Here is a 17492-nt window from a genome sequence, read left to right as displayed (position 1 = left end):
GAGGCACTAGGACCCTTTAAAGTTTTGTATTTCTCCATAAGATTAACATTGGGAACAAACTTTGTTATGAAACTTCAGCTGTTGTCAGAAATTAAAAATGAGAAGAATAACATATGTAAATTGTAAACAGTCAATAAGTTTGCTAATTTAACAGTTTGCTACAAACATTAACTGACTTGGTTAAAGAAATATTTACTACCGTACTTGAATTGGGGTTGGCGTAAATACAATGGAAAAAAGCGAGAGAGCCTGTATAATTTGATATTTTAAAAATAAAACAGAATCAACACTGTGCTGAATTTCTTAGTAATCATTGAAAGAGCCGATTTGCAAACTATGGAACATAGGAAAGTCTTAAAGTCATCAGAAATTATGACTGTTATTCGTTTTAAAATAACGCATGTAATACTTAGCAATTGCTCGAATTCGAGCAACAGGTACACTAGTAGATAATAATAATACTATTTTAAGTTTAAATTGAAGTACTGTATAAGAAGTCCAACCATTTTCGAAGGTTGGACAAATAAATTGAGGTTAGATCATAAAACAAACAACATTAATAAATAAAAGCTGTTATACAAAACTTGAAGAAATTATCTCTAAGCTTTACAACAGACGGACACTTAAATGTGGTACTTCAAATCTTTTGTAGTAAACAGTTTCACACCCATCGATTGGTTTACAAAACTGTTTACACCACGTAATTATTTTACGAAAATATCTTAAATGATCATAATAACACCCATGAGCATCTATTGCAGTTTGAGTCTATTCTGATTCTGCTGCAAAGACAGATTCATTTATTCAACTTATTTTAAAAACATAAACTAATAGAAATGTGTGAAAAATTTCAATAATTCAAACCTCATAACCTATTGGAATACAAAATATAATAAGCTTTACTAAACAATAACACTGTAAAGTTACTGTTTTGTTAAAAGTTAACACGATAATACAATATGAAAAGAAAAAGAACGGTTTGTTTTGAAATTTACCGAACAATACATTGGGTTTGACAAAAGAGAAGAGATTTTATTCTGAAGGTTATGAATTCAATAATGTTACTGTTTGCAAATGGACACTATAAAATCCTGCTTTTTAGAAGCAAATGGGCAAACGATTCCAGGAAATCGAGTAATGTCTGTTGACTTCATTTCCCCCAAATGTATCCTTCTATGGTTCATTTATTTGATATTTCCAAACAGAGTTGCGTTTTCCATTTGGCGACCAAAAATATTTACACAGTTTTATTATAGTCAAAATGTTATGTTAGAAAATTACTGAGGAGAATTATGAAAAAAAACTCAAGATAACTCATGAAAAAGGAAAAAACTAAATTAAAAAAATTGTGGAAACTTTATTACTGTGAAAAAGAAAGAAACATCTTTGGAACTGTAAAATGTAGGCCTACCATTTACTAAGTTTAGAGAAGTGAAACTTGAGCTCAGGTCGAAAAAAGTCACTTTACGCACTAGTGAAGAAATATAGGCTTCTATTTTAAGGTTTACATATCTTTAAGATACAGTTTCATAGATTAAAACCAGTAACCTTTTCCTGAATTACATAGGCAAATCCCACAATTTCACCACTTATAATTGACTTCATTACCTTTAAAGTTTAACTTCGGTTATGTAAATAATCCAAAAATCCTGAAACTCAGGATTAGGCATGGTTAAAATAAATGATATACTTAATGTGTAACTAAAATCTCGCAACAATTGCAGGCTATTTGATAAAATAATTAACACTAATAGTGCCAAACCTCATTAGAAATACTGGAATTAATGTGACAAGGCAAGCCAAAACAAAAGAGCCACGGTTTGTGGTGTTGAACAAACTAAAATGCAAATTGTATACAAAATAACCTGCAAATTATATGGTATCTGATTTTATGCACAATTAGCAGTCATTTTTTACATTCTAGTCCGTCAAGGAAATTATTTTGATAAACATTTCCATTGAAAATAATTAATGTAATTTTGTGTTTAAAACATTAGGAAAATCATCACACTGATTGGTCATACAATTAATTTCCTTAAAAGGTAGCTTAACTCATGAATAAAAAGTAGTTATAACTTTTATTATTGTCACTACGTTTTTAAGGCATACAGAATTTGTTTAAGAAACCAACTAAGTTTTGAGTATTACAAGTATTATACATCCAAGTATCGTACACTAGGTTAAAAATGTAGACAACATCAATTAATGTTCTTCTCAATTATTTTTCCACACTGGCAATAAGGATGATAATTTTGCATAAATGTAAGACACATTTATGAAATTGTTTTACGTAATTCAAATTTATAGTTTTTAACTGTCCCAACATTTTTAGCACATTGTTTTACCTATTTTGTCCCAATGGTAAAATTTGATTTTCCCTCTTGAATTTGAGTATTTGAGAACGAATCAGGTGGATTCGAAATGAATAAACGCAAAGGAAAACGAATGAATTCAGACAGAAAAGATAGTGTGTGGTTCTGGAAGAAGGGAGGAATTTAATATATGAAGAAATGACACCAGAAGATTCTGAATAAATCAAACAAAAAATATAAATTGAAACGAATGGTGTTTTTGGCCTCTTTAGACATAAAAACTAAATACCCCCGCCGCAGCAAACCTGCAGACTAAGCGAATTTCCATTTCCCTGAATGGATTTACACTAAAATGTCTCCTTAAAAATATCACATTTATTCCCTATTTAAATAGAATCAGTTTAAAACGTACTTAGGTTTGCTGCAACAGGGAGGGTAAAAGTGTTTTTTATGTAAAATGTTAATAGTTAATAAGAAATAAAAACATTTTCCAAATTTGGGCAAAATATGTTTATAAACAAGCAAACTACAACAGTTTACTTATTCTCCATAAGAATAACATGGGAATTTTAAATTTAAAATTTTTTGGAATTTTCTCCGTAACCATTAGGCGCATTATAACGCTTCAATATACTAAATTATTTGTTTTTTTAAGCTCTACAAAATAGTTTCGAAAGAAATTGCAAAATTTTATGTTTTTTGGGTCAAAAATGGGAAAAACCCATTTTTACCCCATAAAAGCCCCCATAAACCCCCGTTCCCATGGTCCGATCATGCTGGTTCGCGAACTCGTTCGAATAAACGTAGGTTTACACGTTTGTACCAAATTTCATCAAAATCGGATCATTTTTGCTCGAGTTATCGCGCTAACGGACAAATATATATATATATAAATATATATATATATATGAATTTGAACGGATGGTGTTTTTGACCTCTAGGGACCTCAAAACGAAAAAAAAAATCGGTCCCGGGTCCAGGTCTTACCATGAGTACTACGGTAATAGCTTATTCCCTATATGGGAAATTCGCTAAAAGTGAGTCTTTCTTGAGTCTAAGTCTTACCGTGCCGCCTATTCTTGTAGCTTATTTCCTAATTGGGAAATTTGCAAAAATGAAATGGAAAGACCAAGTTATATGACCTATAAATATAAATTTGAACGATCTGTGTTTTTGGCTTCTGTTGATATCAAAACGAAAAAGTAAGTCGTTCTTGGGTCTAGGTCTAAACTACGGTTATAGCTTATTCGCTAGATGGTAAGTTTGCTAAAATGAAATGGAAAGACCAAGAATCGCTAGACATCTCTAGAATGGGCTCTACTTTGGAAGAGGGAGGTGATATAAGAGAATGAAGGTGAATTGTTGAGAAATATGTTTATAACAATGTTTTCAAGCTAATAATAATAATAATAATAATAATCCTATATATTGATAGGCAAGCATGTTAATTGAAAACCTTTTTCTCAGATTGTGACGCAAGGAAAATCTACGCATACTGTTAGAAAGATATTTTCCTGTAGATGTGCAGAATCCCTTTATAAATTAAAATAGGCTAAAAAATAAGCACAAAAATGTATTTAAAAAAAATTATCATGGGCCTTATGGGTTGAGATGCTGATGACGAAATAACAACAAAATATAAACAGAAAATCAAAACAAATGGAAGAGATTCCAATCATGTGTTATTTAGAGCGTGGAGTGAAAATAGAGAAGTCTGTACCAACATTACATATTTTTGGTAGAGTTTTTGACTATCAGACGACCTCTAGTAACAATAATACGACAACAATGTGACCTTAATAATTAATTCCTCAACACTGGCTGCAGTGACTGTACATGTATTGTGCAGAACTGTATCCATGGCAACTACAGTATAATCCACTTACACACCTGGTCATAAATCAAAGGTGATTCTTACAGCATTATCTTATCAACTTTACATTTTCCATGCCTCTAAGGAAGGATCACAAAATCGTGATATTTACGATCACCTACAATAAGAAACAATCTTTAAAACAACATATGAGCGCAACTAATTTTTAACCTCTATTTAACTTTATTCGTCAAAATTGAGTTTCTGTTAAGAAGAGTCATTTAAGGTTCTAGTAGAGAATTAGCTATCTATAATATAATATGAGTAAAGTTTGCGCACAATGATTTAAAAAACGGCTCCTGTGAGCAACTTTTATCTTAGTTTTAGGCTAGAAACAATATCAATGCCAGGCTCTGTTCTGGGAAAATTAGTTTTTCATTAAAAATTAATATGAAATTTTAATATTTTTAACATTAGTCTTATGGGCTGTCAAGTATCTATGACAGTTTTACGAAAATGTAAACAAATAGATTGTAACATATGCTAGTAACAAATCATCTACAGTACAGTAGTAAATTACAAAATACAGTACAAAAAAAGGTCTATGAAACTTCTATGAATGGTATTAAACATTGATTATATAATTGCATGTGGATAGTATGATGTATTACAAACCAAAGGGATAATAACAACTGTTCAAAGTAGTTACCGCAAAACATTATAAACTAATATTGAACTAAAAGTCTAAAGGAAAGGCCAAGGACGTTTTGTAGTTTTCGACGATGTGCCGCCAGAATTGGTGCATTATTCCACGATACTGTAATTATAGCTGCGACGTTCCACGATCCCAGTGGCTAACACAATAACGGTCAACAGATAATATGTATTATGAGTTTTCATAATGAAGTTTATTGTATAGATTGCTCGTCCATATGAAAAAGTTTGTTAGGTAAATTTAGAATGTATGAATGTCTACCAAAAACAAATTGACTTTACAACTTAATTAATCGTAGCAAAATGAAAATACTTGTAGGCATATAGGTTTTATTTTTTTACCTCTTGAACAAATCAAACACCTCGAGCAATGCTCGGTCTCCTGGTACTATTACTATTAAATTAATTTTCTAAAATATTACATTAGGAAAAAAAAACAGCAAACAGTTCAAACAAGAAATAAAACAAAGTTAGTGTACTAAAGGGTAACTATGCAAATCACAATGCAGCCAGAACGTGCATTGCATAGGTATGACCAAATATCTGTGTGGTCAGCAAGGCATAGATGTAAGTACTGTTATCAGGTGGTATGAAAGGTTTTCCTGGTTGTAATTTTATTACTTTGCAAAACATTAGGACGGATATAAACTATTCATGAACACTTAAATGAACAGTAATTCACAGCACAATATTAATGCGTTTCATTAAATTAATTTCATGTTCCTGTTTTCCGGTTTAGTTATCATGCCAAGATAGCACTAAATAAAGTTCATTCTATCATAGCCCAAGCAAAATAGGAAAAACGCCTCAGCAAGCGAATAAAGGGTGGACAAAACAGAAATTGACAGTGATTCCTTTCAACATTAAGGTTACCAGTTCAATCCCATGAAGACAATTTACCAACACCTTTTGACACATCTACACTTATACCGTTACACATTTACAAGATAGTTAGGCTTAATATACATAAAATAGTTATTTAACTGGTCGATTATGACCAGTTAAACCACAGAACCCCTAGAAACAGAGAACCCTAAATATATAATTTGGATGCAGCGTTCTAACAACATGTTTTAATAGTTCCTTTATGATCTTTTTACATAGGCTTTTGCAGCCGGTGTCATAAAAATCCATGATGGTGGTTTTTGGCGCAAATAGGCGGAGACTAAGCCTAGCCTCTGAGATGCCACTTTGTAAGGGCGAAATGTCTTGGCAGTTATCAACGCAGTTGACGCCGAAAACCACCACCATGGATATTTAGTTCAGTTAAAAAACTATTTAAACATTACCACCAAATACCAACTTTAATACTTTTAATTTAAATGTCGACCATACAAAGGTAGGTTTAAGCCAAGTATGAATGGAGATGAGTGTAGGTCAGACACCAATTGAAAATGAGAAAAATGTGATCTAGACAATTGTGGTAAAAATAAACTATATCCTTTTACTGACTATTTATGACTAACTACATAATTTGCTACATATGTCAACGTTGAATTACAAATTTTATTGTTTCAGAAGACTATATTTTTTACCTTACGCAGAAAAACGGTATTTACTCTAAATACCTACTATTGTGAGGAGTTTTTAGGACCAGAAATTCTAAAATGAACCTCAAACAATTTTCAGCCACTAGTTAGTTAGTCAATCAAGGTGTAGTTTTGATGAATTGTTTTAGTACTATTGCAGTTAAAATTTCTTGCAGTATTGTTTGTTGTCATTTACCTGTATTTAAGTTCGCTTAAAGTGTAGCGAGTTCTCTAACAGAAAATGTTCTTCTATTCTGACAGACCTATATTTTTTGTAGACCTACAGCCAGCAGATTAGGGTGAGCTTCTAAAAACTAGGTCTTAACAATATAACATAGCTAAGCCATTGGTGTTTGGAGGGATTTTAACTAGCGTCTAAAGAACAGAAGTTATGCGCTTTAACCACTATATAGGGTTTCTAGCTTATACATATTTGTTCAATAGTAACAAAGTAACTTACATTTTCATGCTTAAACCTCGTAAGGATTTTGATTTCTCGCAATGTCCTCTGGCAATATGTCTGATGCTCGAACGGCGAAATCTTTTTGATGGCCACCTTCGTCTTTGTCACATTGTCATATGCTGATCTGAAACAAAAAACAATAATGAGTAATCAACATTATTATTGGCAATTGCAGTTTGTGCAAAAGTATCCTGCAAATATTGATTATATAACAGACTCCAATCTGCAATTCAACCAACACCTAGAATATACTAGAAGCTATACATTACAGATACACTTACATGTAAATTTGCTCAGTATGAGAACATAAAGAAACTAATGTGGTAAATATATATATATATATAAATATAGTACCTACCACAGTTTATTTTTTTTTTTTTTTAGAATACAAAATTATCTGCTTGATTTAAATCAGCTGTTTGTCAGAAGAAAATTAACAACTTTCAATGCAGTACTGTAGCTCTAAGTGATTTTAAACTTTAAGACAGAAACTGCCTGCACTTTATTGTCGACTACACTTTAATATAGTATAATTAAATTTTCTAACACTTCACAGAGCTTCGGTATATGGATTGGTAATACATAAAGGATATTCAGTGAAAGGCAGAGAAAGCAAATAGAACTAAAACACAGAGCAAAACCAAGACATATCAGAGTATCATAGAGTATGCAGAGAGGACGAATCACATTATTCTCATGAGGGTGATGTCGTTGCTGTAATAGTAAATGTGCTTTGCTCCAGCTTAATGCGACACATAAAACATAAACATAAACTGTAATGCTTGTTCTGTTTGCAAGAGATGTCCTCAGTTTAAAATTAAAATGTTATATTCCTTGTGAAAAGAATTTGCTATGTTACTGTACCGCACTTAATGGATTGATAAAATGTTCAATACATCGGTTTTCTTTAGATATTGGGAAAATATTTATATATTTTCTATTTGAATAACAAAAGAATACCAACTAAAAGGTGGTCTAAGAAATAATAGGTCAAAAGAATAATAATCGTGATAGCATATAAATATTTTGTTAATTGAACTTGTTGTTCACCACTGCACATAACATTTTCTTGAGTATAATGATAAAAAAAAAAAAAACATCATGATAGCCTAATTAATTATATAGCCTAATGTAAAATGTTGAGCTAAAATGCACAGTAATTATGATGGCTTAAGTGTGATTTGATTTTTTACAAGTGAACACCTCTGGGTAATCACTTTGTTGACTGAGGTATTTGTATGAATTTCCCTCTAAAAGCAATAATTAATCCAACACAGATGTAAAAAAGTCAAATATCAGCTTAAAAATATTAATATCAGACGGAATATTCATCCTTTGAAATATAAGTAAAAGTAACCTTCATAGGATATTTGTAAAATATACAGCCTTATAACATAGCAAAAGTATATTTTAGGGATAAAGATTCTAAGAATTGTGGTCTTTGGTATATTTAAAATAGGTTTGGTTGTATTTGGGAATTATCAGCTGTTCAAATTAATATTGTTATTTTGGTTGAGAAACATAAACAATTTAATCCCCAAGTTGAAAGGAGACTATTTTTCAAGATTTTAATTTGTATGTTTGTTAGGTAATAGTAGATTTAAATAATTTTCTACCATAGTTTGAAACTAAAAAATGAATGATACAAACAATAGTTTATTCAATATGAAAGCTCATGTTAGTGACTTCCCAGCAACATTTGAAGAGAATCTGGTTTATGTTCTTGTAGAAATACTACTTTTTTTAGGAACAATCTGGATTATTCTAAAGAAAAAAAATTCCAATACGTTGAAAAATTTAACAAAATCTGAAGAAGAAGACTTAATAACCAAATATACTCCAGAGGATTTAGTTCCAGAAATATCATCAACACACCATGCATTGAACCCTCGTGTATTGCAAGGGAAAGTAGGATATAAAGTTGTCATAGATGGGGTGGAAAGGTTGAATTTCGCAACTCACGATTATTTGGGTTTCATGGGCAACGAAGAGTTTGAAAATGAGACAAAGGAGTGCATAAGTGTTTATGGTGTGGGCGCTTGTGGACCTCGAGGTTTCTACGGAACTTCAATTCACCATCTAGAACTCGAACAACAATTGGCACAATTTTTAGGAACTGAAGATTCAATTATGATTTCTTATGGCTTTTCAACAATTGCAAGTACTATACCTGCATACGCCAAAAAGAATGATATAGTATTTGTTGACGAAAAATGCAACTACGCCATTCAGCAAGGCTTAAGAGCATCTAAAAGTGAAATTAAATACTTTAAACACAACGACATGCAGGACCTTGAACGGATTTTAGAAGAAACCAAAAACATAGACCTTTTAAACCTTAGAAAAGCTCGTAAGTCTAGAAGACACATGGTAGTAGAAGGTATTTATTTTAACACAGGAGAAATTTGTGATTTGCCCAACGTAATCAAACTGTGTAAAAAATACAAACTACGAATTTTCATGGACGAAAGTATTTCGTTTGGAGTTTTGGGTAAAACTGGACGTGGGATCACAGAATATTTTGGAATCCCTTTGAACGACGTAGATTTGATTATGGGTAGTTTTGAGTTTGCATTTGCTTCAGTTGGAGGGTTCTGCGCAGGATCTAGATTTCTTGTTGATCATCTACAAGCGGCTGCTCTGGGATACATGTTTTCAGCTTCACTTCCACCTCTATTGGTAAAAGCCAGTTTACTAGCCTTGAACGAGATACAAACCCACCCAGAGAAACTAGAAAAACTACAAACAATATGTAACTGCATGCACGACAAGCTCATTAACTCAACTGTGATAAACAAGTATTTCCACGTCAGTGGAGGGGTGGATAGTCCTGTGCATGTGTTAACATTGAGACGTGATGGCAAACAAGATGATCAGGAGGCAATTATTTTGAACATTTCGGATTTCTGTTTCCAGCGGAACATTGTGATAACTGCAGCTGCTAGATTGCCTGAGAGTGACGTTGCATTGACGAGACCTGGCATACGCATCACAACCAATATCAATCACACAGAATCACTCATCACAAACTTGATACTCATCTTGGAAGAAGCGTGTTATCATACATTCAACTACCGGAATTCACTTTAGTAAAAGAGTTTACATATTATTTACCTTTCGATTTGAGTAAGGTTTTCATTTCAGCATAGAATGTATTTAGAAGATAAGTTTTAATTTAATTGTTACACACTCTTAAGAATAGCCTAATTTGCATTGTTTTCTGATTGAAAGTTGATTTACCCTAATATGGGAGATGATAGTGCTAACTAATGGTTAAAGGGCTAGAAAGTAGACTAATTGTAAAAAATATAGCTTTCAACATTGACTGTACTGTAGTCTATTATTTAGCTTTTACACCTAAAGTATTGAAGTTTACATTAGTTTCATACAACGTTAGGCTGTTTAAGGACATGTTTTACAACGGTTAACTGATCAAAGAGAAATTTAATCCTGTAGCACGTGCCTCTTGCCAATGACATGCTTCATCAGAATCTTAATTTACTGACTAATAATTTTTTACCTTCACATTTTAAGTATTTCAGCCAATCCGTATGTAAAGGATGTTACATTTTCACTAATTAAATGTTAATATTGACTTTAAATATTATTAATTATCCATTTTAAGACTTTTGGTTGGTAAATAAGGTTGGTCTTAATATGGAGTGTAAGTTTGGGTATGTTTCATTGATGAATAAACGAATAAAAAATTATTTTTTCGCGTAACGGATGTTACACAATTGTGAACCTGCCTAAATAATCATGTCATTCCATTGAAAATTCAGTTCATCTACAAATTTTAAATGAAAAATGCTATTATGTAGGCTTACTGAAGTAAGTATAGTATTTATTTGCACTTATTTGTTTTAATAAACATTATCAGGCAATTTTAAAACAATTATTTACTAGTGTAACGGATGTTACTCTTATTTCGTAACGGATGTTACACTTAATTCACATTTGGCTAGTTCTTTCAAAACTAAACTTTTTACATGAAATTCATAATTCTTTTGTCAGATATGCAAATTATTACTTATTTATTGTTAACATTTATCACATATTACAACCTCAAACCATTAATTGTTCTTATATAAAAAGATTACGTTCAAATGCAGCAGCTGGTAATAAGTTAACACAAAGTAGGTTACTAAATTGTTTATTTAAAAATATTGTTTTACCATTGGATTTGTTTTACATAGAACTGACACTCACAATTATTACTTAAAACTATTTACCAGTTATGAATATAATTATTTGAATAAATTGAACTTTACTGTTTGCAGTGGTCTAGTTTACTAGCTGTATTTAATTACGACACTGGAAGAGGTAGAGTAAACTCATAGTAAAGCCTATTTCCTGCTGCTATTATTTTGGGAGATGGCAAAATTTTTACTACTTTCTCCACACCAATGTATTTCTCTCCTTCTTCACCAACTTTAAAGACTCGTCCGTTTTTTCCATGGCTGGTCAGAAATAAAACACTAACTTCCCCATCATCGGTAACAGCTGATTGGCAAACGGCTGCATAAAACAAATTGTTCCTGTGAGTGTGGTATTTTACCAGAACATATTTGTCAGGGATAATTTGACTTTCTTCTACCAACTCCGTCCTCTGAATCTGTTGAATATACATCACAATATCTCACACGAGTCTTCTTCTGTTTTGATTTTTCAGCCTTGATGACTTGATGTTTTTGCATGTGTGATCTGCATGTTACTGCAGCTAGTACATGATCATCATCTAGCTTCTGGAAATGATTGTATTTTCGTATTCCAATTATCTCAACAGATTGTTCCCATCTTTTTTTGAGTAACTTGTCACCGGTTGCATCAACATCTTCTTTTGAGACAAACAGGGTTGTAACCAAGTTGCAATATGTCTGACACGCATTGAAAAAGTCTTGTGGTGTATTTAAGATCACTGATTTTGACTTAACTCGTATCCAAATGTTTCGCTTCAGCTGGCCACCAATAGCATCTACTGCACCCTTGCCATGTCCAGCTGCAAAAGAGCTCCACTGAACATCTGTTAAGTTCAAATCAGAAGCCAGGTAACAGACATTGGACACTGTAAACTTGCTCTTGAATTGGGCTGAGCAATTGTCAGAGAAAACTGAGAGGGTTTTAAGTTCTTCGTACTCAAACTGCTTAAAATCATCAACAACCGCCTTTAAGAAAACCCAGCTACATTCCTTTGAATGTGACATGTCATCACTAACGACAACGTACGATTTTACTCCATGTTCATACCAAATTCATGCGGTAAAAAGTGTTACCTGAGCATGGCACCAATGGGCACTTTGTATCTCATCTTGAGATGTTAGGGCAAAGTTTTCTGCGTAATCAATCTGTATTACTGCTGACCCTTTATCAATGTTGTTTTTCATATGATCAAAATGTTCAGATTGGACATTTTTTACAAAACAGTGAAACTTAAAAGCAGGTAATGTCTCATTTATTTTGTTGAGTACATCTTGAAGAGGCGTTGAATTTTCCATGACTTGATACTTTCCATCCTCTTTCCGCCATGATTTCCACTTTACAGTTACGGAGTAGTCAGTATTTTCATTGAGCGAAGCTCTTATACTACACTCCTGCTTTTTTATTACAAATACTCCTCCTGAACGGCTGAAGCGATCTTCACGAAATTTAACACAGTCATAGTACCCAACCATGGGAAGGTATAAATCTGAAATGGTACAAATCGGACCATAGGAATATTCCCTACATGAATGCAAACTTTTAGAAATTTAACATGGGCCTTATGGGTTAATTGGTTGCCATGACATTATTTGCGAGTAAACAATAAAAAGTAAACAAGAGCCTCGACATATGTTAGTCAACAAATCTACCACATTATAAATACAGTACAAAAGAAAAAATCTGATGAATACTAAAGAGCATATTAGTTAATTGCATGTAATACGAAGTGATTAACAATCAGTCATATATTGAGTGATTAAAATCATGACGTTTATATTTAATTGTATAATCGTTCTGTTCTTTTTAACAACAATGAATAGTCAACTAATTAGACCTAGGCCTATGTAGCGTGGAGAAGGAGAAGTTAAAACGAGGGCATTAAAAAACACTATAACATAATTATACCGACAAAAATCACACTGCCCTTGATTTGCAAGTAAATTTGTAAAAAAATGTACCTGTAGCTAAAAATACAAAATAATTTTACGAAATGAAATCACAACCACTTGGTTTACAGATAAGGTTTACAACTAAATGGTGTAACTTAGACAATAAAATCCCAAAGGATTAACACTAATATTGCTGTGTGCACTTCGAAAAGAATTAATCATTAATTAAATTAGGACTATATGCTCCTCTGTCAAATTCATGAGAAGATGTAACAACGTCGTTTTAAACCAAATATGCCTACTGGTAGGCCTATTGTCTACCACCTCGCTTTACTCTGCGATACTAACTTACAAAATAGTTTTAAACATTGCCATGTAGTAGTCTAAAGTTAGGTTGGAAAAAATATATAGGTTCCAGCTACTAGGAATAATAAGGTTTCAAGTTAAGCAAACTGCTTATTTTGATGTCATTATAAATGTTATGTAACGTACCGGTAAACCAATTCCTAAAGTTTTCACTTATTCTTTGTAGTCTACATTATAGTCGTATTGATAAATTGTATTGCACCAAAGGGAAATTTTGAAAGTGGTTGACAATATATTTCTTACTTTTAACTGCTGAAATAAAACTAGACCTAATTATATTATCGATTAGCCTATCTCAATTATTCGCTGTTAGGAAATTATTACAAACAAAAAGTTAATGTATTTATATAAAAAATGCATTCTTATCACAAAATTAAATTATAAATGTCTCAGATAAAAAAAACTGATTAGTGAAGTTAAGAGAAAATCATATTTTAACAAAATCAGAAGCAAAACTTTAAGGCCGCCGAGGAGATTCGAACCTGGGATCTCAAATAATGCACGTTATTGCCTTTTAATAATTCAGGTATCGCATAGGTTTACCATGATTCATTTGCAGGATATAGAAATTATTGAGCAGAGCGTAGCGAAGCTCTTATCATTGACTTTATAACTTCTCTTATACTACACTCCTACTTTTGATTAATAGCATTGAGCATAATTTACTACAAAATGAATAACCATAAGGGTTGCCAGAATTAGGCTAATGCACCATATTGCGTTTGGATACTGTAAATAACTTTTACAGTATTTTATGTGAGCAAGACGTGCCATTAATGTAGACTTTGAATATGTACTGCAATTCCTATTTGCAGTGTACAAATAGGAATTCCATTAAGGTGAACCAAATATAACACTCATAGTTTCGATACTGCAATTACACAATTCGTTGACATGAACCCGACGCATAATTGACTTTAAATACTGCACATAGACATCCCATATAAGTGAAGCAGAAGTAGGCCTAAGCCTACCATTGACTTCGGATACTGCAATTCGGCATTTTATTTAAGTGAACGAAATAAATGGACCATGATTTAGGATACTGCAAGTAGACTATTCATTTACATGTACCATTGAGTTTGGATACTACAAGTAAACAATCCGTCTACGTGAACCGGACGTACAATTGACTTTAGAATCCTTAAATTGGCATTACATTTATGCGAACCAAATGTATCATTGGCATTGGTTACTGAAAGTAGACATTTAACTTATGAGAACCAGATGAAACATAGAATATGGTTCCTGCAAGTAGACAATTCATTCACTTAATCCTGACTTATGATTGACTTTGGATACCTACTGCAATTAGGCATTCTATTTAAAATGCGAACCAAATATATCATTGACATTGAATTAATATGCTGGCTCCGCTCAATATTGCAAGCAGAAAACTGCATTGTACACCTAGTTTAAAATAGTCTTCACATCAGTCTTACAATTCTCGCAAACATTTGTCATGCAACCTTCACTGTCTGTGTTGCAGCATAGACAATTTGAGGTTATGTTAAACAACAGCCAAAGAATTTAAAACAAAATCTTTGTAAGTGCAGTCAGAAACACCTATTTAAGGCTTGTAACATCCGTTACGTAACGGATGTTACAAGATTTAAACCTCTTATAAAATTGTATTTTTACATAAACATGTAAATATTAGGGTATAGACCAACATGTGCAGACCTTAACCTTACTTTTAGAAACTTTCATTGTTTTTCTTTAGACCATTTATATAAAAAAATAACTTTTTCACGTTTTTGTGTAACGGATGTTACATGCGACCATCTTTTCTAGAACTTTTTAAAAAACTCATAAAGAATCTTGCCTGATCATTCATTTTGGTGTTGTCACTTGAGCATAACCTCAACTGCAAACTGGTCACAGTCTAATGTGGTAGTGAACTATGGTGCCTCCACCAGAGAACTCAAAACTTCAGCATTTTTACAAAGAGTAATCTGGGTCTTCAGTATAGCAACTTCAAATCATCAAAAAAAAAGCAGTAAAAATAAAAATATTCAAATTTACTCTTTTTATTCGTTAAATTTAACTTGTACCTCATAGTAATGCATAATTAGTTTAGTTCTAATATTAAAAATTACTTTTTCCTCAAATTCCTCTCTTACGCGGATTGGCTGATTTCTAATAACCTTTTTTACCTGTTTTCCCAACAAAATTACACTAAAGTTATATAAATTGTTATCAGGAAAAGTTTCAACGTAAACTAAATTTCAAAAGTATGAGTATTTTTGATAAATGCGTTGTACGCTCAGGGTTGGTACTAAATTTGGAAAATAAAATTCCCTGACTTTTCCAGAGGTTTTCCAGATTTTCCCTGACCGTACCAACCCTGTACACTGCATCCCGGTCAAGGTTGAGCTTCTTGGCGCAGAGAATACCCTGGATGTAATGTGACACACAAGTCCAATTGTACTCACCCTCCGTGTGAGTGATTTACTGGCTTAATTTATACTTACATACATTTTTTAAAATTCTTTTGCTAAATTATTTTAAAGCTTAGGATCTAGAGAAGGCACATATGATAATTAAAAAGGCAATTTCCTTCCAGAGCTTCTCCCTCTAATGTCTGATTTATTTCTTGATTGCTCTTTCAAAGTTCCATTGATGTTGATCAACTTATTTTGTAATTGTTTCAATGTGAATTCCAATTAAACAGGTGATCATTCAGTTTAACACGTTGGGTGCTGATGACAGGAATTCCCGCCATTGCTTAACATTGAAATAAATGCAATTTTCATGTTCAAACATGTCAACGGCACTTTAAGTGTTAACAATGTTCAGATTGTAGACGATTTAATTCATAAAATTAAATAGCTTAGTAAAAACATACAACAACGTTTAAAACCCACATAAACAATAAAAGCAAATAAAAGAGATGTGTATTGCTCCAAAGTATTAAATTTCTTTGAAAAAGCACTTGAATAAATTGGTGTTACAAAGTCGTATTAATTAACTAAATCACATCACACACATGGCTGCAGTGTCAGTGTGGAAACTGGTTAAAACTGGCTGAAATAATTGTTTTGTTCACCAGAGCGTCTCAGTGTACAGGGGTTAACAGGTGAGCCTCAAACCACATCCGTGAAATCTAAAATCAAACCAACCGATCCAGTTACTTTTCATTTGTGAATTGTCGCGTAAAAAACAATATTCAGCGAATATAAACATTTAAGACTTTTTGTGTAGTTTTATGCTAGTGGCATTTAGGCCTACACTTTTGTGTAAGGAAATTGTCAAAATTGGTCTTGGTAAACTCAGCTACTGGGCCTAGAATTGGTCCTTTTCAGGATTTTCATCAACAATCAATTATCAATTATTGAGATGGGGACGCCACCTAGGTCCACCTAGGTTAACACAAATATGAGTGAAGGATGAGTGTAGAATGGTGTGTGATGACCTGTGTAGCTTTGTTACTGACTAAGATCAGCGGTTTCATTGGTCAGGATCAATTGAGGTGGACTTGGTATGTATTTTAACACAAATACGAGTGAAGGAGAAGTGTACAATGGTGCGAGATGATCTTTGTAGCTTTTTTACTGACTAAGATCAGCTGTTTCACTAGCCAGGATAATTTATTTAAAGTCCAATGTTCAGGAACAGCTGGGTCCAGTTTTGAACCATCAAAAAGCTACTGACTTTTCTCAGGTTTGATCCGACAATCTTTTGATTGTTAGGCGAGCACTACAACCACTCAGCATGAACCAGTAAACCTTCAGATTTGAAAGCAAGTGCTGTATCTACTTGGCTACATGTTTAATTAGACTTGGTTTTGTCTTAATTGATCAATATAATTACTAAAATGTTAACTATACTAGCAAAGTTCTCTTAAATTATGTCTAAATGATATGCAATTGGTGAATAAATAGTCCTTTGAATAATCAAGTCCCAATACACAGTGATTTTTAAAAATTATGTTTTCCTATAACTAAGTTGGATTTTGAGAAGGATACACTCAACTTCCATAATAGTAGAAAAGTATACTGTAGTAGGTAAGTAATGAGTGTGGTAGAAAGTCAGGGAGAATACCACCATAGTGGATACATGACGGTTTAACTGAAAAATTCAGCATTTTTATTTTTTAAGGGTAAAATTTGAAAGCCCTAATTTTTTTAACTCAACACCCTGTTCCCATGACCCGATCTTGCTGGTTTGTAAACCCATTCATGTGTATTGTGCCCTTTATTTTCG

At 32.5% G+C, this 17492-nt stretch overlaps 2 protein-coding genes across 2 annotated transcripts in view; one reads left to right on the top strand and one right to left on the bottom strand.

Annotated features, from left to right (window-relative positions):
• LOC128990391 (mitogen-activated protein kinase 1) overlaps positions 1 to 17492 on the bottom strand; it is a 132819-nt gene that overhangs the window by 26194 nt on the left and 89133 nt on the right. Inside the window, exon 2 of the mRNA XM_054412742.1 lies at positions 6829 to 6955. Within this exon, the coding sequence (XP_054268717.1) occupies positions 6829 to 6955 (127 nt within the window). The remainder of the gene's footprint in view (positions 1 to 6828; positions 6956 to 17492) is intronic.
• Positions 8380 to 9928, top strand: LOC128990352 (serine palmitoyltransferase 1-like). The gene has a single exon (XM_054412697.1). The coding sequence runs from the start codon at positions 8467 to 8469 to the stop codon at positions 9919 to 9921; it is 1455 nt and encodes a 484-aa protein (XP_054268672.1). The 5' UTR covers positions 8380 to 8466; the 3' UTR covers positions 9922 to 9928.

Source organism: Macrosteles quadrilineatus, unplaced genomic scaffold, assembly GCF_028750875.1.
Source record: "Macrosteles quadrilineatus isolate MER2022 unplaced genomic scaffold, UCM_ALF_1.0 Scaffold_1__1_contigs__length_201487025, whole genome shotgun sequence".
In the NCBI taxonomy this organism is placed as follows: Eukaryota; Metazoa; Arthropoda; class Insecta; order Hemiptera; family Cicadellidae; genus Macrosteles; species Macrosteles quadrilineatus.
Note: the sequence above shows the minus strand (reverse complement) of the source record. Positions and strands in the feature narration are given on the sequence as shown.